This window comes from Maylandia zebra, linkage group LG1, assembly GCF_041146795.1.
Source record: "Maylandia zebra isolate NMK-2024a linkage group LG1, Mzebra_GT3a, whole genome shotgun sequence".
NCBI classification, from domain to species: domain Eukaryota; kingdom Metazoa; phylum Chordata; class Actinopteri; order Cichliformes; family Cichlidae; genus Maylandia; species Maylandia zebra.
In genome coordinates, this window is record NC_135167.1 from 38,690,886 (window position 1) to 38,713,574 (window position 22,689).

The 22,689-nt window shown below is 42.4% G+C and overlaps 1 protein-coding gene across 1 annotated transcript in view; it reads left to right on the plus strand.

Moving 5' to 3' along the window:
* The window catches only part of LOC101464206 (USP6 N-terminal-like protein), a 30,746-nt gene extending 8,472 nt beyond the window's left edge, over window positions 1-22,274 (plus strand). The window contains exons 3-14 of the mRNA XM_076885837.1: window positions 4,458-4,543; window positions 4,636-4,675; window positions 4,760-4,840; window positions 7,237-7,344; window positions 7,882-7,991; window positions 13,974-14,022; window positions 16,648-16,768; window positions 17,009-17,103; window positions 17,197-17,262; window positions 18,612-18,711; window positions 19,300-19,452; window positions 19,557-22,274. Of these exons, the coding sequence (XP_076741952.1) occupies window positions 4,458-4,543; window positions 4,636-4,675; window positions 4,760-4,840; window positions 7,237-7,344; window positions 7,882-7,991; window positions 13,974-14,022; window positions 16,648-16,768; window positions 17,009-17,103; window positions 17,197-17,262; window positions 18,612-18,711; window positions 19,300-19,452; window positions 19,557-20,251 (1,704 nt within the window). The 3' untranslated portion in view covers window positions 20,252-22,274. The remainder of the gene's footprint in view (window positions 1-4,457; window positions 4,544-4,635; window positions 4,676-4,759; window positions 4,841-7,236; window positions 7,345-7,881; window positions 7,992-13,973; window positions 14,023-16,647; window positions 16,769-17,008; window positions 17,104-17,196; window positions 17,263-18,611; window positions 18,712-19,299; window positions 19,453-19,556) is intronic.
* The last annotated feature ends 415 nt before the right edge of the window (window positions 22,275-22,689 follow it).

Genomic DNA, 22,689 nt, shown 5'->3' on the forward strand with positions numbered 1-22,689 from the left:
AAAACATATATTTGAGGGACAGGTTTCTAAGGGGCATTAAATCAAATAATAATGTACAGATATATTTGAAAATGTGGGTTTACTTGGATTAGAGAAAAGTCAAAATAAGTTCAAACTTGTGGGCCTAATTCTTGTTTTATTTTTTAAAAGATTAAAGATATACCCTGGACAGTCAAACTGGAAAAGAACAGTTCAAATAAATGACACTGTGTATGATCATCTTGAAAAAGAATATATGGATAACAAAATTATTCTTCTTTTGATGCCAAAAGAAGCCATTATTTTCAAAAGAAGCCAGAGCTCCAAAATGATGCTCTAAACATTATCAGTACGGTAAGTATAAAATTAAGAACATTAAAAATGAGAAATTAGTGAAACATTAGGAATAACACTGATTATCTCTTCTTCGTGGAATCTGTTAGTGGGTGCATTTAAGAAGTGAACATTTTGTCTTTAAAAGCAGGAAAAACTGGTGAATGTAAGGATTTGAGAGAGTTTGACTAAGGCTGAACTGTGCCGGCTCAATAACGAAGTCAGAGTATCTCCAATGCTGCCACTCCTGTGGCGTGTTCCTGGCCTGCAGTGGTCAGCATCTATCAAAAGTAGTCCAAGGAAGGAAATGGGGTGAACCAGAGACAGGGACATGGGCAGCCAAGGCTCACTGATGTACACAGGGAACAAAAGCTGGCCCATATAGTCTGATCCAACATCTACTGATCAAGCACACACATCCATACATATGCAATAATACCAAGTGCAATAATCCTTTCTGTCATCGTTGTATTTTTACTCAGTTGTATATAGTATTTGTATTTGTATTCTATTTTTATCTTATTGTATATTTATTTTATTTTATTCTACTGTATATAGTATTTTATTTTATTCTATTCTGTACAGCTGTGTACTGTATTTATTCTTATTGTATTCTAATTTTTGCCTCATAACTTTTGCACTGTCCACTTCCTGCTGTGACAAAACAAATTTCCCACGTGTGGGACTAATAAAGGTTATCTTATCTTATCTTATCTTATCTTATCTTACTAAAGCATATATAGAATACACAGTGCATCACAGTTTGTTGCGAATGGGGCTGAATAGATGCAGACCAGTCAGGCTGCCCATCCTGACTCCTGTCCACTGCCCAAAGTGCCAGCAATGGGCAAGCGAGCATCGGAACTGGACCCCAGCACAATGGAAGAAGATCGGCCTCATCTGATGAATCACTTGTACATCACATGGATGGCTGGGTGTGTGTTGTTTGTTGTGTTGGAGGAAGCAAGCAGTGTGATGCTTTGGGCGATGTTCAGCTGGGAAACCTTCATCATTGTGGATGTTACTTCAACTCGTACCGCCTAGCTAAGCTTTTTTGCAGACCATGTACACCCTTTCATGGAAACAATATTCAGCTGGATAATGCAACCTGTCAGAAAGCAAAAGTGTTCAGGAAGCTTTGAGGAGCACAGCGAGGTGTTGATTTGGACTCCAGATTTCCCTCAATCCATTCGAGCATCTCTGGGATGTGCTGGACAAACAAGTCCACGGGGGCCCCACCTCACAGCTTACAGGACTCTGTTGCTAACAGCTTGGTGTCAGATACCACAGCACACCTACAGGGGTCTAGTGGAGTCAATGCCTCAATGGGACAGTGCTATTTTAGCAGCAAAAAGGGGACCAACACAATGTTAAGCAGGCGGTCATAGTGCTAATCGCTAGCTCTTACCACTTGACTTCTGTAAGTAAATGCTACCACTAAGTACGATCAGGGTAAGATCGGCTGTCTGTTTGTTGGCACCTGTAACTCACAGTAGCTGTGTCATTCAGAAAAGATGAAAGAAAACAAGGCAGAGTAGTCGGGTTGTGTCGAATGGTTTAAAGTGGCCTGACAGTCATTAGTGCTGTGAAATAAGGCAGCCGTAGACACTGGTGCTCTTGTGTTTTGATGCACTCCATCAAATCTTATTGTGTCTTACAAATGATGTGAGTCATTCATTTAGTGAATTCGATTCAGTTGTAGTGAATCAGCGTAGCAAAATTTAAATGAGTGCGATTCAAATAGAGCCATCTCTCTGGCTTTAATGTCTTTCTGTAACACACTGTGTGTCTCCAAACGCCCTCGGTGTAAAATTATTTTTAGTCCTCTCACTCTGATGACGCCGACATCACATGCAGGGCCTCTGAGGCTCAGAGAGCCGACTCAGCCATGGTGAAGCTTTACACTTTCTTTGGGTTCGCTGATTGGCTGCTTTCCAGTTAGGCAGCCAACCACAGTCGAGTGGAGTGAGAAGCCTCTCAGGCTGTCTGTCTGAGGATTAGTTCCCTCTGTGTTATGTCAACACTGGGATCAAATTGTTGCTCAAATGGATTTTCCATGATAAAAGCATTACTTCTAAACTTTGTGCAGGTTTAAGGAGATTCTAAATGCATGTCATGTACAGTTGTACTATGGAGAGAGACTGAGTGCTTACTTGATTAGGGGAGGAGGTTTGTGTGTGGAGCTTTCTGTCCATGTTCATACTGTGCTTTTATTCATTTAGTTAGTCACATGTGTACTTTTTGGCTTTTGACTGCGATGTAAAGCTTAAATATTTAAATAGATGTATTTTAAAAAATGTCCAACTGGCAACTAGTGATATCACGAAGTACCAATGCAAACTGTAAATGTAGAGGATTTACAGTATGGCAATGTGGCTTATGTGAACCCTAATGAACATGATCATGACATGCTTGGTCCTCAAGCATTGATTCCAAGGGGCAAAGCCCTACTCCAAAAGTAAGCTCTAAAAAAATACTGTACAGTCGTCCCTCGTTTATCGCGTTATTAAAAATAACCCACGATAGGTGAAATCCCCAAAATAGCCAACTTTATTTTTTACAATTATTATAGATGTTTTAAAGCTGTAAAACCCCTCACTACTCCCTTTATACACTTTTCTCAGACAGACATTTTCACACTTTTCTCTCTTGTTTAAACACAAAGTTCAAACCATCCATCCATCTTCTTCCGCTTTATCCGGGGCCGGGTCGCGGGGGCAGCAGCCTAAGCAGAGTAGCCCAGACCTCCCTCTCCCCAGCCACCTCCTCCAGCTTGTCTGGGACCAGCCGAGAGATATAATCTCTCCAGCGTGTCCTGGGTCTGCCCCGGGGACTCCTCATGGTGGGACATGCCCGGAACACCTCACCCAGGAGGCGCCCAGCAGGCGTCCTTGTCAGATGCCCGAACCACCTCAGGTGGCTCCTTTCGATGTGGAAGAGAAGTTCAAACCTTCATAGAAAAAAAAGCCCATTATTATAGAATGAAGCCAAAGATCAAACCCTGTTTTCAGGTCCAGAACATGGGAATAGAGCAGCTGCCAGAGAATTCAACATAATGAATCAATGGTACAGAAGTGGAGGAAGCGAGAAGAATGAGCATGTCTTTTTGTGCGATGGTTAGCAGCTTCCTCTGCCTGTTGGGTGCTACCGCAGAAGCCTTTGACGGTGCAAAACGTTTCGTCGACATTGTCGTGTTTGTTGGGGAGAAAACTTACAAACTTACAGTACAGCAGAGTCACACTGCTAGGATCAAAGATTTATGTAAATTTGACAAACTGAACACGTTCTGTACTGTACAGGAGACACGGCACAAGATTGATTACAATGGTCTACAGCCAATCAGGACGCAGAACACAATGTGTTGTTTAAAAAAAAAAGGATGCAAAATTGCACCAAAAAAATCAGCGAAACAGCGAAAGGTGAACTGCATTATAGCGAGGGAGCACTGTATATCAAAGATTTCTGGACTCAAACTATGATTTATTTTAAGGCAGAAGTGATGATTTGTGGATGAGAGGGTGCAATTCTAGTGATCAGTCAGTGTCACGTCAGTCTAACTGACTGTTTTTGGAGACAGCCTGAAGTGGCCCCAGGAGGAACTAGTTTCTGCTACTTCTACAGTACTTCAGCTTATCAACCCCAGACCTTACTGCTAGTTCTGTAATACCTGTAATAATAATAACTGCAGCATTAAAGAGGAAGAGGAGCATCACAATATGCCTGTCGTCGTCCCTAACTAACGACAAACACGATTGTGTGCAAAGGTTTGTGCATGGACCCAGATAGAAGACACATGGGGGCCTAATCTGGACTTCTTTTGGCACAGCACTCGCAAGTCCTGTATCCAGGCCAGGCACAGGCCAAAAGCAATGAGGCAGGCTTTACATGGGTTACATGTGTTATATGGGCCAGATGCAGGCCAGATGTAGAACTGACCCATGTAAGGAGCACCTATATCCATACTGTAGGACCTTGGGCTCATCAAGAGTCTTTAAACTCCATTTTGGGGCCTTTGTAGTTCCTCCTTTAGGGCAGGTGCGCTTCAGCACAATAAGATCCTTTTGTTTATGTAAGTAATTGTACACATGTGCGTATCTATTTGTCTAGACTGTAGTTTGTAAGTTTATACCTGTTACTGTTTCCAGGGCAGGCAGGGCGGGGTGGAGATCTACCCCTGGGAGGATGCTGATTACAGCATCTACAAAGTCATCGACCGTTTTGGCTTCATGCAGTAAGTCTGTCTTCAAAGTAAAGTCATGCCGGTTGGTACCACTCTGCTCTGTTTTGTTGCATCTCATCATTTGTTTCTCTTCATTCTTCCAGTGAAGATGAGCTGCCGGCACCAACTGCACATGAAGAGAAGGTAAAGAGGCAAATGCCACATTTCTTTCAGGACAAATGCATGCAGTAGGTTGTTTTTGTTCACCAGCTTCTTTTACTTTCATAGCTGAAGCAGCAGGAGATTGAGAGAGCAGAGAAATGGCTGAAGATGGTGAAGAAGTGGGATAAATACAAGAACAGTGACAGGGTGAGTAACAGTTTGCACACGGAGCACATGGAAAATTCAGAACAGATTTATACTGACTTCATTGCTGGAGACAATTGCTGACAAACATGTAAAACTGCAGCTGGTTTCTCTGATGTCAGCGAGTTTTGTAACACAGATTGAATCACAGCAAGCGTCGGTGTTGAGTCCAGAACATATTCAGCTCAAATGTACTCCCTCATTAAGAATTCTGAATCAAAGCTTCTCACCAGAATATAAATCACACTAGGAGAGGAAAAAACCTACAATCTTCTCTCCATCTCGATAATGATGTCCTCATACAAGCTTCTGGCAAGTGTCCCCATAAGTCTCACAAGCAGTCATTAGCAATAACAATTTTGCTGAAAAAATGATGAAATCAGATTTCTTATATGCTAATTTCATGTTTCCATTATACTTTTTAAAAATGTATTTAAAAATCCCATTGTACAACGCAGAGGTTGGGTTCTGACACTCTGCAGTTCTGGGTTAGTTTCTTTGGTTTTGCACCGACACTCTTCCTCACTAAGACGATGTGCGTCCTTGTACGGGAAAGGTGGAAAATTAGCTTGACTGGTTCCGACCCTCTGGACAAACACCTACATTAGTGAGAGAGTCGCTGCTATGCTTATTGATCGTTGTTACTGTGGCTGGAAAATCAATAGACTCAACCAGAGCAGCTGAGTGTACATCCACCGTTAGCTTGGTCTCCACTAGTGTCAGTAAGTCATCCATCCGCTTCCAGTTATCCTTTTCAGGGCTGCAGGGGGTGCTGGAGCCTGTCCCAGCTGTCATAGGGAGAGAGGCGGGGCACACCCTGGACAGGTCGCCAGTCTGTCGCAGGGCTGACACAGACAGACCATTCACGCTCACATTCGCACCTGTGGGCAATTTGGATTAATCAATTAACCTATCCCCACTAACTGCATGTCTTTGGGGAGGAAGGCGGAGTACCCGGAGGGAACCCACGCAAACAGGGGAGAACATGCAAACTCCACACAGAAAGACCCCGGCCTGGTGTTGGAATTGAACTCAGGACCTTCTTGCTGTGAGGCAACAGTGCTAACCACCGTGCCACCGTGCTGCCTAAATTGTTCATAAATAATAAATCTCTGTGTTATTCTAAGGTCTTTACCATAAAATATAAAGCATCTTGCAGTAACTAATTTGGTATTTGGTGCTATATAAATAAAACTGAACTGAGTTCAGTTCAGTTTGATCCATCATTGAGCATTTCTGTCATCTGTCTTTGTTAAAAACATGAAACATTATCGTGCTCGAAGCATGAATTTGAGCTCTTTGTTAGCCTAACGCTCTCTTTTAACGTCGTCATTGAGCTCGTTCTAGTTGTAATTCTAGTCTCCTTTTCCAAATGAATGAATAAATAATACAATATGTACAGTTCCACCTGACTAAAGCTGGTGACAGTAGTCTCTGTTCTGCTCTGCAGCTGTGGTGAACTCTGTGTAGTGGCAGCAGATCTCTGACTGCTGTGGATTCTGGTTCAAAGAGCCACCAGTTTACAGCAGATCCCTAAAGCAGAACAAGCACTTCTGTCACCAGCTGAAGTCTACAAACTCAACAAAACTGTGCTATACACCAGCATAACACCAAGCTGACCAGTTTACTCAGAGGCAGCACATTAGTGTATAAGGACCAGAGTTAGTTGGTTAGCAGTGACTGAACAAAGTCAGGGCTGGGAGGCTGCAGGAGTAAATATCATGTTGCTGTCTCGGAAAGATGGAAAAATAATAATAAATCATTAAAAAATATAGTTGTGCAGCCTGTCTAAGTAAAAAAAACAGAGTAATCAGAAAATTGTAAAAATCTGTAGCTAGAAGTGTAAAGTGCTTTATGAATGTGTGGCTAAAATGTGACTTGTAGTCTAAAGCACTTTGAGTGGTCAGTGAGCTGAGAAAAGCACAAGTACATCAAATACATACACAGCAATGAGAGCAAGCAAGGTGGATGAACTGTGCGTGGCAGGCAGGACTGGACCCGAACGCAGACTCACAGACACAGAGGAAAAAAGCAAAACAACAGACAGACTAAAACTCACGCTGAATACAATTAAGCATTAAGTCCAAAAGACAAAGCACTTGGCCCAAGACAAAGGATTTGGGGGGGTGTTTCCATGTTGATGAGTGGAGGTACTTGAGGTAGAAGTTGCAAAGCCAACCAAGTTAACAGAAACTGTACGACAGAGAGATACTTACAAACCTGCTTCGAGTGCTCACGGAAAATGTTTTCAAACTTTTGGCTTTACTGTGAACGGGGTCGTAGGCGATCGGTAGGTGGTTTAACTTTCTGATGATTCAGTCTTTGTAGCTTCTGTTCTCTAAACTTTGTGGCGTTTTATTCACTCAGTGTTTATGATTCCCTCTGCTCTCTGCTGCCAGATGGTAAAACGAGTATACAAAGGCATCCCCCTGCAGCTCAGAGGCCGGGCCTGGGCACTGATGCTGGACGTGGACAGGGCCAAGAAGGAGAACGAGGGCAAATATGAGGTATTTATTCACGTCTGAAATGAGTCTCTTTGCAAATCTGTTCTGAGCATAAAAATAAGTTGGACATATAAATACGTTTTTTAAAAAGCTGAGAGAAAAACATTGTTATAACTGTTATAAACTGTAGCTATGTTGTAAATGTTACAAGTCTAATGTAATAAAGTAAAAGTATAAAGTAGCATGTTTTAAAAAAAGTTAAAGCTATGAAATATCAAAGCTGACAGTCTTATCACCTGGCAGACTGATCTTAACTGACACATATTTGTAAAGGATAAGATGGTCCACCAACCTGTAATCACATTTTCAGCACATTCATAGATGCAATCACATTTTCTCTGATAGACGAGATGTTTCAGAAAACTGATGACACACATAAACAGTTAGCATAATCAATAATAGATTCATTCTGACTGAATTTACAATATATATTCCCTGATATGTAAAACTTGTTTTTGTAGCTCTACTGAATGACACATTTGTCTTTCAGCACAGGTACCTCCACATGTCCTTGTTGACTTTTGTCTGTTTTTCACTCAGAAAATGAAGGAGCAGGCCAGGCTGTGCTCATCTGAGATCAAACAGATTGACTTGGACATCAACAGGACATTTCGAAACCATATCATGTTCATGGATCGCTTTGGAGTCAAGTAAGTTTCACTGTTGAGTCGGATTTTGCAGCTGAAATGGATTTCAGACGGATAAACGGCTCGGACTTTCTGTTCTCAAAGAATATTTATAACCGCCAAGCTCAGTGGTGGGATCCAAAGTTACAGAGACATATTTTCAAAGTACTGAGCAAACAGTGTTGGGAAGGTTACTTTTAAAATGTATTCCATTACAGAATACAGAATACACGCCCCAAAATGTATTCTGTAACGTATTCCGTTACGTTACTCAATGACAGTAACGTATTCTGAATACTTTGGATTACTTAACATATTATCATGCTTTTTACAACAACGTGAATGTACTATTGCTGTGTGATTTATTACCATTACTGAAGGTCCGCGGCTCCGAACTGTAGTAAAGGGACCTCTGACTAATACGGCGGGGTCCCTGTCGGCTCGTAGCCGAAAAATAGCTTTACTTTGTTGTGTGGGTCAACTTTTCTTGCGAGAGACAGAGAGAGGCGTTGAAAGGCTGCTCCAACGGAACTTATTGTTTTCGGAGGAAAACACGAACACGGTGTACAGTCGAGTCTTAATAGCTTACTTACAACTGGGCTCGTCAGGCACTCTTCTTGGCTGCAGTGGTTATTATTATATTTACATGCTTCCAGCTCCCGTTTTTCCTCGATGACAACTCGTACCTTTCCATTATCCTTTTTTCTCCCTCCTCTTGCTCACAGACACATAACGTGTATGGCAGTCCATTCTCCCTGCAACACGGACTACACTGCCCATGATGCTACATTCTTTTGAGCTATTCTTGTAGCATTCTGCCTGTTAGCTTAGCACAACAACAACAACAACAAAAAGGCGCTCTCTCACCCAGGAAACACACAGCCGCGCGAGAGATAGAGCGTCGCCCTGTAACCATGGCAACCGTAACGCTGCCGGCTGGAACAAAAGAACGTAGCTGTCAAATAAAACCCAAACAGTCCTGACCCGCGACAAAATGAAACAGGAAAGTACCGCAGTGTAATCCATTTATTTCAACAAAGTATTCTGAATACCACCTTTTTAAACGGTAACTGTAACGGAATACAGTTACTCATATTTTGTATTTTAAATACGTAACGGCGGTACATGTATTCCGTTACTCCCCAACACTGTGAGCAAATGATGTAACTTGCACATTAAAGAGGAATACAGTGTGAAAGCATACAGTTATCATATGCTTTCAGCAAAGTGTTAAGATTGTTAGGTCGCAGTGCTAATTATTAGGGCTGGGTATCGTCACTGATTTCTAGAATCGATTCAATTCCGATTCACAAGGTCCCGAATCGATTCGATCCACGATTCGATTTAATTCGATTCGATTTGAATCTGGGAAATTTTGACAGTCAGAAATATTATAATTCAGATCAGTACATTTACATATTTTTGTATCAATAAAAAGGAAGCTGACACACGCAAGACTTTATCACAGGTGTAAGCGTCACAGCAGATGCTTTTGTGTCAAAGTAGCTGAAGATAAAACACAGAAAAACATGAAGGTGATTTTCCTGGCCTGGGATTTTATAAAAATATTCTGCAGTACATCAAAAATGAAAGAAAACCATTAATCAACACATGAACATCACCTCTGACGTTACAGCGGTTTTATTAGAGACACGGTTAAGCGTTTTACATTTTGCTTAATTTAAAAAAATTTAAATTTGTTCAATATTGAACGGCAGAAATTAGGTTTACTTTTCGGAAGTAAGTAAAAGGGAAAAAAAAACGTCGGCCGACAGCGCTGTAAACAACGGTAGACTTGTGCGTAACAAGCAAGCGAATAATGAAGAAAAGAGAGAGAGAGCTGTGCATGAAGTGTGATTTTTATCCTGAAAAGTCAGCAAAAGTCAGAGGGAATTCATGATGATGTTTATGTGAAGCGTAGTTTGGATCTTCTTTTGCTGCTGGTTCGGTCAATATTGTTTGGAGAGAGATGAAACTAACAGCTTTAGAATCGGCTCATAAAGGGCGTAAACAAAAAGCGCGGACCCGCGGATCAGAATCGGCGAGCTGTCGGCTTTCAGCCCCGACCATCAGCTGAGAAAGGCGACATCTCACTGATTCTGATCCGCGGGTCGCGCTGTGTGTTTACGTCTTTGTGCAGAAGCCGTGTTCCTGCTCTCATTTACTGTCTTAGCTGTTTGGTGGTTGTTGAAATTTTGTGATCTTTCACCTGAGATTCTGGCATTTCGGGCAAAATAAATTAATATTAAAAAATCGATTCAGGATTTTAATGAATCGATTTTACGTTATCCAAGCCAGAATCGATTTTAATCGATAAATCGATTATAAAAACCCACCCCTACTAATTATAGGACAACATTTAGCAAACAACTGTATGAATTGTATGAATGGGTGTGATTGGGTGAATAAGGTAAGTTGTATGAAGCACTCTATAAGAGTCAGCCCATTTACCATTTACACTAGTGCGACATGAAACATAATAAACTAATAAACTGTAGACCAATATCTAAGCTGCCCTTTTTATCTAAAGTCTTGGAAAAAGTAGCATATAACCAATTGATCCTGTACTTGATGCACAAAATGTTCAGGAGATTTTCCAATCTGGTTTTAAAGTAATGCATAGCACTGAATCAGCACTTTTAAGAATTTTTAATGATATATTTTTATCATGTGATTCTGGTGAAAGTGTCATTCTTATCTTATTCGATTTAACTGCTGCATTTGACACCGTAGACCATGAAATCTCCCGTTTGGAGCACTGTGTCGGTGTAACAGATGTGACTCTGAAATGGTTCAGGTCTTACTTAACAGATCAAACCTTTTCAGTTCACTTAGGAAACTGTGAGTCCTCCCGTGCTCCGCTGTCTCACGGAGTACCACACGGTTCCATTCTGGGCTCTATCCTGTTTTCGCTTTATTTACTTCCCTTGGGTTTAATTTTTAGGAGACACAGACTCTCTTTTCACTGTTATGGAGATGACTGCCAGATTTATGTTCCTCTTAAAAAGAAAGATGGATCGTCTGTAAATCGTTTGCAAACATGTCCGGACGACGTCAAGTCGTGATTGGCGATAAACTTTCTTTGTTTTAATGATTCTAAGACTGAAGTAATGGTGTTCAGACCTGCCTCCACTGCTGTTCCGTGTGTTGATTTGCAAACCCTGAAATCATTCTGTAAACCAGAGATTGTTAATCTGGGTTTTAAAATTGATCCTGAACTCCAGATCGGTCGGTTGTACGGTCTAGTTTCTTTCATCTGAGGCAGCTGGCCAAAATCAAGCACTTTCTTGCGAGACAGCAATTTGAAACAGTAATCCATGCCTTTGTAACCGTTCGGCGGGATTACTGTAATTCTCTTTATTTTAGGGTGAGTCGATCTTCTGCTTTTCGACTGCAGCTAGTTCAGGCTGCACGTCTTTTAACTGGCACTCGTAGATGCGAGCAGATCACCCAGTTTTATATTCACTTCATTGGCTGCCCGTGCATTTTAGGATCCATTTTAAGCTGCTTGTATTTGTTTTTAAATGCTTGTCCAATGCTGCCCCTCTGTACCTCTCTGAGCTTCTTCATCCATACATACCTTCCCGGTCCCTCAGGTGGGCAGACCAGCTCCTCCTGAGCGTGCCCAGGACTAATCGTAAGCTCAGAGGGGATCGGGCGTTTGCTGTGGCAGCACCAAAATTGTGGAATAAGTTGCCTTTACATGTTAGACAGGCACCTTCCTTATCTGTTTTTAAAACATATTTATTTACCTTGGCTTTCAGCACAGCAGGACTTGTTGATGTCTCTTAATCTGTTTCTTATTAATTATATTATTTTTTAATTTTTAAGGTATTCTATATGTAATTTAACAGTTTTCTCTTTTGTTTTGTATTTGTAGCACTTTGGCCAACATTGTTGGATGTAAAGTGCGTTATAAATAAAGATGCTACCATATTCCCCTCTGTTTCTCGAGAACTACCAGATCCGCACGTTTTTGGCCTTTAGTTGTGTAGCTTCAGAATTAGTTAAGTGAAAAAGAGTAAACATAGCTGAGCAAGATGAATATACCAGCTCAAGTTAAAGGAAGAAAAAGAAAAGGTTGAATAAAAATGTTCCCTTCCTAGTACACACAAAAGCAAACTGGTAGGCTGGCTGAAAAGGGGAAAAACCACAGTTACCAGTATGCTGTAACAGGAATGTTGCGATACCAGAAATATAGTAGTTGGGACCAATAGAAGTCCACGATTCTTCAAACCTATCTCGACACCTAAACAAAATGATTTTTGGGGGGATGGTAACGTGCAGTTCAGGATAAAACGAGGACGATAATAATTATTTGTTGTTAGCTGTCAGATTGAAGCTCATTCACCTTGAATTCTTTGAACAGATCTGGATCTTTTATGTGCTTTAAACTGACAGTGATGGAGAGACGGGGTTATTTTGCTGCATTCGCTTTTAAGATGCCTTTAAATGTGGGACACCTACAGAATATTTACTGTGCAATTAGCATTTAAACTAAGCACAATGGACAAGGAGTATTCCAGTATTGGGATACTGGAATACTCCTTATTCACAGTGGGAATGAGAATCAGCACCTCCAAATCTGAGGCCATGGTGGAGTGCCCACTCTGGGTCAGGGACGAGTTTCTGCCCCAAGTGGAGGAGCTTAAGTATCTCGGGGTCTTGTTCACAAGTGACGAGAGAAGGGGGTGGGACATCGACAGATGGATTGGTGCTGCGGCTGCAGTGATGCGGACGCTGTACTGGTCTGTTGTGGTGAAGAGAGAGCTGAGTGTAAAAGCGAAGCTCTCAATTTACCAGTCGATCTACGTCCCTACCCTCACCTATGGTCACGAGCTGTGGATACAAGCAGCAGAAATGTGGCTGGACTCTCCCTTTTAGATAGGGTAAGTTCAGGGGTGCGTGAGGGGCTCAGAGTAGAGCTGCTGCTTCACCACATGGAAAGGAGCAGGTTGAGGTGGTTCGGGCATCTGACAAGGATGCCTCCTGGGCGTCTCCTGGGTGAGGTGTTCTGGGCATGTCTCACCGGGAGGAGGCCCCAGGGCAGCCCCAGGACACGCTGGAGAGATTATATCTCTCGGCTGGCCTGGGAACGCCTTGGTGTTCCCCTGGATAAGCTGGAGGAGGTGGCCAGGGAGAGGGAGGTCTGGGCTTCTCTGTTTACTCTGCTGCCTCCATGACCCGGCCCCGGATAAGCGGAAAAAGATGGATGGATGGATGGATGGATGGATATTTTAAATAAAAATCCAAATAGGTTTATGAGTTTTCTTACCTCTGAAAGGAACCAGCAGTTGTGGTTTCACTGCAGTGTAGGCTGGATTCAGAGTAGGCTGAAATGAGTAGCGCTGAGCACTGAAATCCCTGCATCCAGGTTCCCGTCAGAGGGAAAACCTGAGACAAGACTAATTAAGGTTGTTGTAGAAGGACATTGATGCACATGGCTTGGATGTCCACATACTTTGGGTCATGTAGTGTGTGTTACATATCATTTTCCAGGTTGTAACTGTTACCATATTCAAACAGATTAAAAAAGTGCGAGAGGAAAAAAATCTGTGTCTGCAGAGAGACCTCAGGGTGAACTTGGACTGAGTGTGAGAGAGAGGTGGGCAGGCTGAGCTCTGGATGGCGTGGGTTTATGTGTAACCTGATCCTGTAACAGAGTGATGTCAGTGTAATGGTCCTGTTCAGAAGCAGCAGTGGAAAGTGTGGAGCTGGAGAACATTTCAGTATCTAACAGATGTTCAGGATACAAAAAAGATTTTTAAAGAGCAGAGACTGTAGTCTCTCTGTGTTACTGTTATTTTTTCCTTTCCTCTCACTTCTGGTTTGTAATTGTGTGTCCAGCACACTGTTTGCTGTGGGGTTTGCTTACAGCTTCACATACAGTGTCAGGATTCATGACACTCATTTTTTCATTTCCTCTCCTTCTCACTCCCTTCCTTGTTTCCTTTTGTTGCTTCTTCTCCTTTCCTATCCTTTCCTTCCTGTTTCTTTGATTTACAGGCAGCAGGCTCTCTTTCATGTCCTCTCTGCATATTCAGTCTACAACACAGTAAGTAGCTGATTTCTCTAAATTACATGAAACATTAAAACACCAGCAACTCAAGTGAACTGATAAAAATCTGCAGTCACGTCTAAATTTTCTTTTCGTGGGCAGAGACTTCATTTTCCACTGTGGTTTCTTGTCCCCCCCCCCACCACACACACACACACCCCACACACAGTACTGCATGCTTTTGACATGATATGCATTGAGTGCTTTAAGTGGACAGCAGCTGATACAGCACTGATGGTTGTCTTACTGAGCTGCTTTTATTATTTGCAGAAACAGGGTTTTTACTAGACGTGCCACTGAAACATGTGGATTGCAAAAATTGCTGAAACTGCAGCACTCATACAGGGAGTGCAGAATTATTAGGCAAATGAGTATTTTGTCCACATCGTCCTCTTCATGCATGTTGTCTTACTCCAAGCTGTATAGGCTCGAAAGCCTACTACCAATTAAGCATATTAGGTGATGTGCATCTCTGTAATGAGAAGGGGTGTGGTCTAATGACATCAACACCCTATATCAGGTGTGCATAATTATTAGGCAACGTCCTTTCCTTTGGCAAAATGGGTCAAAAGAAGGACTTGACAGGCTCAGAAAAGTCAAAAATAGTGAGATATCTTGCAGAGGGATGCAGCAGTCTCAAAATTGCAAAGCTTCTGAAGCGTGATCATCGAACAATCAAGCGTTTCATTCAAAATAGTCAACAGGGTCGCAAGAAGCGTGTGGAAAAACCAAGGCGCAAAATAACTGCCCATGAACTGAGAAAAGTCAAGCGTGCAGCTGCCAAGATGCCACTTGCCACCAGTTTGGCCATATTTCAGAGCTGCAACATCACTGGAGTGCCCAAAAGCACAAGGTGTGCAATACTCAGAGACATGGCCAAGGTAAGAAAGGCTGAAAGACGACCACCACTGAACAAGACACACAAGCTGAAACGTCAAGACTGGGCCAAGAAATATCTCAAGACTGTTTTTTCTAAGGTTTTATGGACTGATGAAATGAGAGTGAGTCTTGATAGGCCAGATGGATGGGCCCGTGGCTGGATTGGTAAAGGGCAGAGAGCTCCAGTCCGACTCAGACGCCAGCAAGGTGGAGGTGGAGTACTGGTTTGGGCTGGTATCATCAAAGATGAGCTTGTGGGGCCTTTTCGGGTTGAGGATGGAGTCAAGCTCAACTCCCAGTCCTACTGCCAGTTTCTGGAAGACACCTTCTTCAAGCAGTGGTACAGGAAGAAGTCTGCATCCTTCAAGAAAAACATGATTTCCATGCAGGACAATGCTCCATCACACGCGTCCAAGTACTCCACAGCATGGCTGGCAAGAAAGGGTATAAAAGAAGAAAAACTAATGACATGGCCTCCTTGTTCACCTGATCTGAACCCCATTGAGAGCCTGTGGTCCATCATCAAATGTGAGATTTACAAGGAGGGAAAACAGTACACCTCTCTGAACAGTGTCTGGGAGGCTGTGGTTGCTGCTGCACGCAATGTTGATGGTGAACAGATCAAAACACTGACAGAATCCATGGATGGCAGGCTTTTGAGTGTCCTTGCAAAGAAAGGTGGCTATATTGGTCGCTGATTTGTTTTTGTTTTGTTTTTGAATGTCAGAAATGTATATTTGTGAATGTGGAGATGTTATATTGGTTTCACTGGTAAAAATAAATAATTGAAATGGGTATATATTAGTTTTTTGTTAAGTTGCCTAATAATTATGCACAGTAATAGTCACCTGCACACACAGATATCCCCCTAAAATAGCTAAAACTAAAAACAAACTAAAAACTACTTCCAAAAACATTCAGCTTTGATATTAATGAGTTTTTTGGGTTCATTGAGAACATGGTTGTTGTTCAATAATAAAATTATTCCTCAAAAATACAACTTGCCTAATAATTCTGCACTTCCTATAGAATAGTGTTGCAATGTACTATGTCAAATACAGTTGCCCACACCAAACAAACATATTTGCAATATACTATTAAGACAATATCACCATTGCTTCTTCTGTACATATGAATAAAATCATGTAGCATTGTGTCTGTAGTGTGCTTGCTGCAGCTGGGGTCCTTCTCTCATGTTCTCCTAGTGCCTGTGTGGGTCCTCGTCCACAGCCAGAGACATGCATCTTAAAGTTTTAGGAGTGCATACAAGTTTGCATGGCTGTCTGTCTTTCATTGTTGATCCTGCGATGGCCTTTGCCCAGGGTGCACCCTGCCTCTCACCTTGCACTTGCTAAGATAGACTCCACTCCCCTCAGTGACCAAAGCTCCGTGCTTTTGTTTTTTGCTTTGCATGATTAACATTTCAAAATAGGAATGACTAAGTAATTGAAAATTTGCCCATGTTTAATATATTCTGGGGTTTTTAATTCGTTTTGATCATGGCCCATCTGCTTTATTCCTACTGACTATTAAGGCACTATAGAATATACAAATACAACAATAACACTACTGCTGATAATAATAAAACTAATATCCGTGGTGGAGAATGGTCCCACAGGATGATGACAAAAAGTTAATAATTGTTTGATAGTCTTGTGTTAACTTGTGTTAACCTAGTGTCAGTTACAGTTACCACAACAGCGGAAAGCCCATTATTGGGGTCTTTTTGCACGTTTCCTGCAGGAGGTGAGCTACTGCCAGGGCATGAGTCAGATTGCCGCCCTGCTGCTCATGTACATGAATGAGGAAGACGCTTTCTGGGCCCTGTCACAGCTGCTCACCAACCAGAAACACGCCATGCATGGTGAGACATCCCAGAGGATTCATTCATTCGTCTGAACATTAACAGCAAACGTGTTCTCTGCAAGATACGATGAAGCTAAACACTGAAATCATTTTCCTGCAGCTGCACCAACCATGCAGATGACAGTTTTTGGCTCTGCGGGTGGTGGAACTGATTACAAACTGTACTGCTTGTCAGATTTGGTTTGGACTGACATGAAATTAGATTAAAAAGTTCTCACTTCCCTTCTGCCCTGTTAAGGCTTTTTTGTTCCAGGCTTTCCAAAGCTTCAGAGATTCCAGGCACATCATGATCAGATTATTTCCAAGCTCGTTCCCAAACTGAAGAAACATCTGGTGAGATCAGTTTTTTCTGTTTTTGAAAAACTTGGAGTAACGCTCAAGCAAGCAGGATACGTGCTAGTTCTGACTCGTGTTCTCTATTTCAAGGACAAAGAGCAGATGTCTGCAGGCATTTACAGCACCAAATGGTTCCTGCAGTGTTTCATTGACAGGGTGAGTCATTATCTTGGGGTAAACGAGTAAGATCATCTTTTTCTGCCTGTTAAACGTTGAATAAAAGGTCATCTGATTATTTTCTCACTGTGTGAAGAGGTTGCTTTCCCCTCTTCTTGTTTTATGTCATATCATTTCCATGTATCTTCTCTATTTTGCTTGGGAAGTTTTAAAGCAGTTCAATTCAATTTTGCTATAGTGCCAGTTCACAACAACAGTCAACACACAGTGCTTAATATTATAAGGTGGAACCCTGCATCAGAGCCTGAAACATACTAAACTAAAGCGAATAACGATCTTGCACCTGCAACAGTGGAGAAAAAGAACTCCCTCCCAACAGGAAGCTATCACCAACAGACTCTGGCAGCGCCTGCTGTGATTGGTTGGGGTGTGAGGGGAAGGAAATGAAAGAATACAGAGAAGAAAAAGTGTTCAGCAGCCTGAGCGTGTGGCAGCATAACGAGTCACCTGATCCAGCCGTCACTACAAGCTTTATCAGAGAGGAACGTTTTAATCCTGACCTTCAAAGAAAAGATGCTTCATGTCTCCTAAACTGAGAGCTGGTTCTGGAGGAACCTGGTATCTCAGTGCTCTGAATGATAATTGTTATTCATTAAATAGCCAGATTACACATTCAATTCAGTTCAATTTTATTTATATAGCGCCAAATCACAACAAAAGTCGCCTCAAGGCGCTTCATAGATACAGAGAAAAACCCAACAATCATATGACCCCCTATGAGCAGCACTTTGGCGACAGTGGGAAGGAAAAACTCCCTTTTAACAGGAAGAAACCTCCGACAGAACCAGGCTCAGGGAGGGGCGGGGCCATCTGCTGCGACCGGTTGGGGTGAGAGAAGGAATGCTGCTCATATGCTGCTCGTTACAATGTGAATTTATGAATATAGCCAACTGCATGTTTAATAAAACTGGAAAGTTAAGCCTGTGTAAATATAGCAGTTAGCATTAGCAGATGCTAATCTCTGTAACATAAAAACACTGAATCGCCTTTCACACAGTTATACTGTACATGATTTCAGCAGAGCTCGGGTGCATCGCATTAGAGGAGAGCATTAAGACCTGTCAGCCTAAACTGTTATTAGCCTTCTACTTGCATGCCCACAATCCTGTGGTAGTGGTCTGGCAGCGTTTGGCTGTTGTCAGCACTTCTCCATCCCGCTGAGTTGCCGGGCTCAGAGGGGCCTCGGGGCCTCTGAGGTCTGAGAAGGAACCAAACAAACTTCCTGACTCCAGCCAGCAGGAGAACAGCACATACATGAACCCACTGGCACAAACAAATCCAGCTAAGCTGCAGTGATTCTCTAACTTTTTGTGTTTGTGATCCGGCAGACACCGTTCACCCTAACGCTCCGCCTGTGGGACATTTTCATCCTGGAGGGAGAGCGGCTCCTCACCGCCATGTCTTACACTATCCTCAAGATACACAAGAGTAAGGAGATGATGGATGGGTCGCCACGAAACAATAAATCACTCTCTGCTCAGTTTCCTCACTGAGCCTTCTACACAACAACCACATTGTGTTAACTTTAGCCTCTTATTAACCTCCTGAAATCGAGTGATTTTGAAGTTTTCCAGTTTTTGTTTGCTTTCCTAAAGTCTGCAAAAGTGAAACTTCGCAAGGCCACACTTTGCAATTTAAGTACTACTTACTGGTGTCTGGTCTCGAGACATCTTTATGATTTTTGCATAAATGTCTGTATACTTGTGTGATTCAGGGTTTCTGTGTTTGTGTGGATATCTACAAGTGTATAGATGTTTACAGTCGTTTAAATCTCATTTGTAGCAAACAAGTTATTATTGCAGAAAATAGAAGATGTTATATAAATATAAAGATGTTTATAATTAATGTGCTCATTACAAAATCATATGTGGGATTACACAACTCAGTTTACACAAACATTTTTTATTGTCAGTTTTTTAAAACAGGGGTTAAATGTCATCTGAATACAGCTCCAGTACAAGACAGATGAGACGTGACTGCACGTTTCTGTGAGTTTAACATCTGGTTTGTGAACAGAGCGCCTCTTGAAGATGTCTCTGGAGGAGCTGAGAGAGTTCCTGCAGGAGCGCATCGCTCAGACTTTTTTCTACAGCGACGACATGATCGTTGAGCAGCTTCAGGCCTCCATGGCTGAGCTGCGAAAGATGAAGCTGGATCTCCCGTCTCCAGGTACGCGGCTGTCCTTTTAGGAGTCTCCAGTACTCCAGTACATTATTCGGTGTCAATAATGTGCACTTAAAGAAAATAAACAGTTCTTAATGGCTCGTTTTTAGGGAAGCCTGAGGAGCTGCCCCGTAAGCCGCTGGGCCAAGAGCTACCCGTGCTGCTGAGTCCAGTGCGGCCCTCTGAAGGGAAGCCAACGTCAGCTAGCGGGTTCCCCAAAGCCGGCCTGTGCCTCCGCATCATCTCCCACCAGCCAGACTCCATATCCCCAGACCAGAGTCCCTCCAAGGACCTTGTGAATCTTGAAGTTGTGGATAAAGAGGAGACTCCGTTGCCTTCCCCAGATCCCATCATCATCCACAGCCAAGCCCCACTCACCCCTGACAGCTCCCCACTAGCAGGGCCTCCGCCTTACCAACCCCCATGGAGTCAAACTGTGGTTGCAGCAGATCAGCCGTCACCACGGTCCGACCCGGAGAGGGTTGGAATAGAAGCTGACACAGATGTCCCGGTAGGACCTCCCTCACCTTCAGAAATAACCAGCGCCCCGCACTCGGCCTCTACTAACGACCTCACTGCAGACGCGCATTCGGCCGTCACCGGTCAGTTCTGCTGCAAAGTCCCGCGGACTCTTTCAGCGCCCGTGTCTCAGGTAGCCTCGCCGGCTTTGGGCATGGCCCAGTCTGAGAGTCTGCCTGCAGCAGAGAGGCTTCAGCTGCCGGAGCAGGCCTCAGCACTGAGCAGGGACGTGAACCTGGACTCGAGTGCAGAATCAGAGGACACATCGGCTGCCGATGTTTCATGAGAAGAGCAGAAAAGTGTAGATCGCTAATTTATTTATGACGCTTTTACATGTAAAAAGGTTAAGTCTGTGATTAATGTTCTGGTGTGATTTATTAGTCAGATTTACAGTGTTAAGCAACAGTTGCTTCAAAATGTGCTTTCAGTTTCGGGACCAGTATTTATAAAAGTTTTGTATTTGCCAATTTTCAAACTGACTTTCTAAAGACTTTTGGCTACAAGAAGCTGTTTCCTCCTTCGGACTTTTCAGCCCTTTTTCATGTTAGGTAACATTTTAACTGGTAGATTTTTGCCCTTTATGTGGCTGAAAGTTCCAGATGTAGGTTACAAAGACAATATGTCGACATAGTGAAAGGCAGATGGGTTTGTTTGGTCCTGAAGCAGTGAACAGGACGATGTATGTGCTGTTCTGTTAGATCCAGTTGTGGGAGAAGGACATGCTAGCTAGCTGTCATTCTGGCTTTTAAATGTCTTAATTAGAAGATGTCTGTCTTAATACAACCCTCACATGCTTTGCTGAATAAGCAAATGTCCCAAGCCATTTATAAGCCTTAAATGGCTTGGGCCTGTAACTGATAAGAAATATATCAGCATATTCTGAGAGGATCAGCTGAGAACTTTTGTCAGATTTAATTGATTTTCAGTTCAGTTCTTTTCTCCAGTTGAGCAGAAGCTTCAGTAGTTTGGGGGTTTTTTTTGTGGGCACCGATCTTTCCACTTTAACCGAACATTAAAAAACACCTGAGTACCTGCTAAAATCGCTGATCTGTGGAAAACACGTCACTTCATCGTTCAACTTTGGGCACAAAGCATTTTTGCCCAGAATGGACTGATTCTTATAGAGCGCTTTTCTATTCTCAAAGCGCTCTATGCAACATGCCTCATTCACCCAATCACACCCATTCTCACAAGCACTTTATCTATACTCAGTGCTTTCTAAGTACACTCATACTCCGATGGATGCATCGGAGAGCAAGTTGAGGTTAGTATCTTGCCCAAGGATACTTGACATGCAGACTGGAGGAGCCAGGGATCGAACCACCAACCTTCCAATCAGTAGGTGAGCTGCTCTACCTCCTGAGCAACAGCCACCCCAATCATACTGACTGACTAAAACTGCCGTCGCCTGCTTTAATCAAGACATCATATTCTAGGTCTGGATTGGCGGGAAAGTGATTTCCAAGGACTCCAAGTCTGAAGCATCATCCTTTACAACAGACGAAACACGTTTGTAGTTTTTTAACTTTTTGTGTGTTCAGTCTAGGCCTTTGTAAAGTGTTTGCTAGGAGAGTTACAGGTTTATTTTTTGTAATAACGTCTCGATGCCTTATTTGGATTGGCTTCAGTTCTGCATTGGACCCCGTTGAACCTAACCTGACTCTACATCAGGAAACAGAAGCAGCTTCCTGGCGCTGTACTGATTGTGCAGATCTCTGACGTGGTGAGCAGGCTCACTGTTGCGATGATACGTACTGAAACCTGTTGAGCTCATTTCAAAGAAGTGCTTTTTTCTAGCTCTGTAATTTATTGTTTGTATCATCTCAGAAAAGGCATCTTGTGTGTTTCCTCCTTAAACGGTGAAAATACGCAAAATACGAATGTGTATGTATCAGATGATTTGAACATGTGTTTAATATTGTACAGTGCTGTAGAACCAGTAGGTAGACACAGCTGGGACTAGTTTGTTCATCTGAAGGAAGAAAAACTTCAGTTCTGTTCTTAGAAATAATGAAACGCTGACATCTTGTGGTTAGTTTAGATTAAGAGTTTCTCTCCAGTTATAGACGAGCCAGGAAGGAGAGAAGTGTTCTAGAAAGGTCTTCATTTTTTCCAAATAAATCTAGTCATATTTTACAATGTAATGCCATTGTTTTGAATGATGTAAATATGTTTTATGGTATTTGACTATATTTACATCCTGAAAATCCTCCAGGGTTGGAGAAATGATGTGCCAAAGTCCAGTAGCTACAGTCCAACCAATTAGCTGATTGAAGCCTTGGAGGTGAAACAATAAACTTTAATTTTGATTTTCTTTGTCTTCCTTGACTCTTGCAAAGTAAAAATCATGTCGGGGAAATAGTAGATTATGGGTCTAAGATGTTTTTAAACTGAAAGGGACAGAACGAGGCAACGATATGACCGATGTGGTGGTGCTGGGTAAAGACCAGCAGGAGAATTCAAACATGTATTATTAAACGTAAAAAAATAACTACTATTCAAAAGAGATTCTTCGCCTGCGCATTACCCCGGTAACACGGTCGGCAACCTAACATCAGTGTGTTGAGTCGTACTAACATAAAGTTAACATAAAATAAATACACACAGCATACAAATAAATGTTAACATTGGACACTAACACTGTTTTTATTTTGTCTTTGTCTGCGGGGACTTTTACAGTAAGGCAAGCAGAGACAATAAAGTAGTAAATGTACTGGTTTTTAT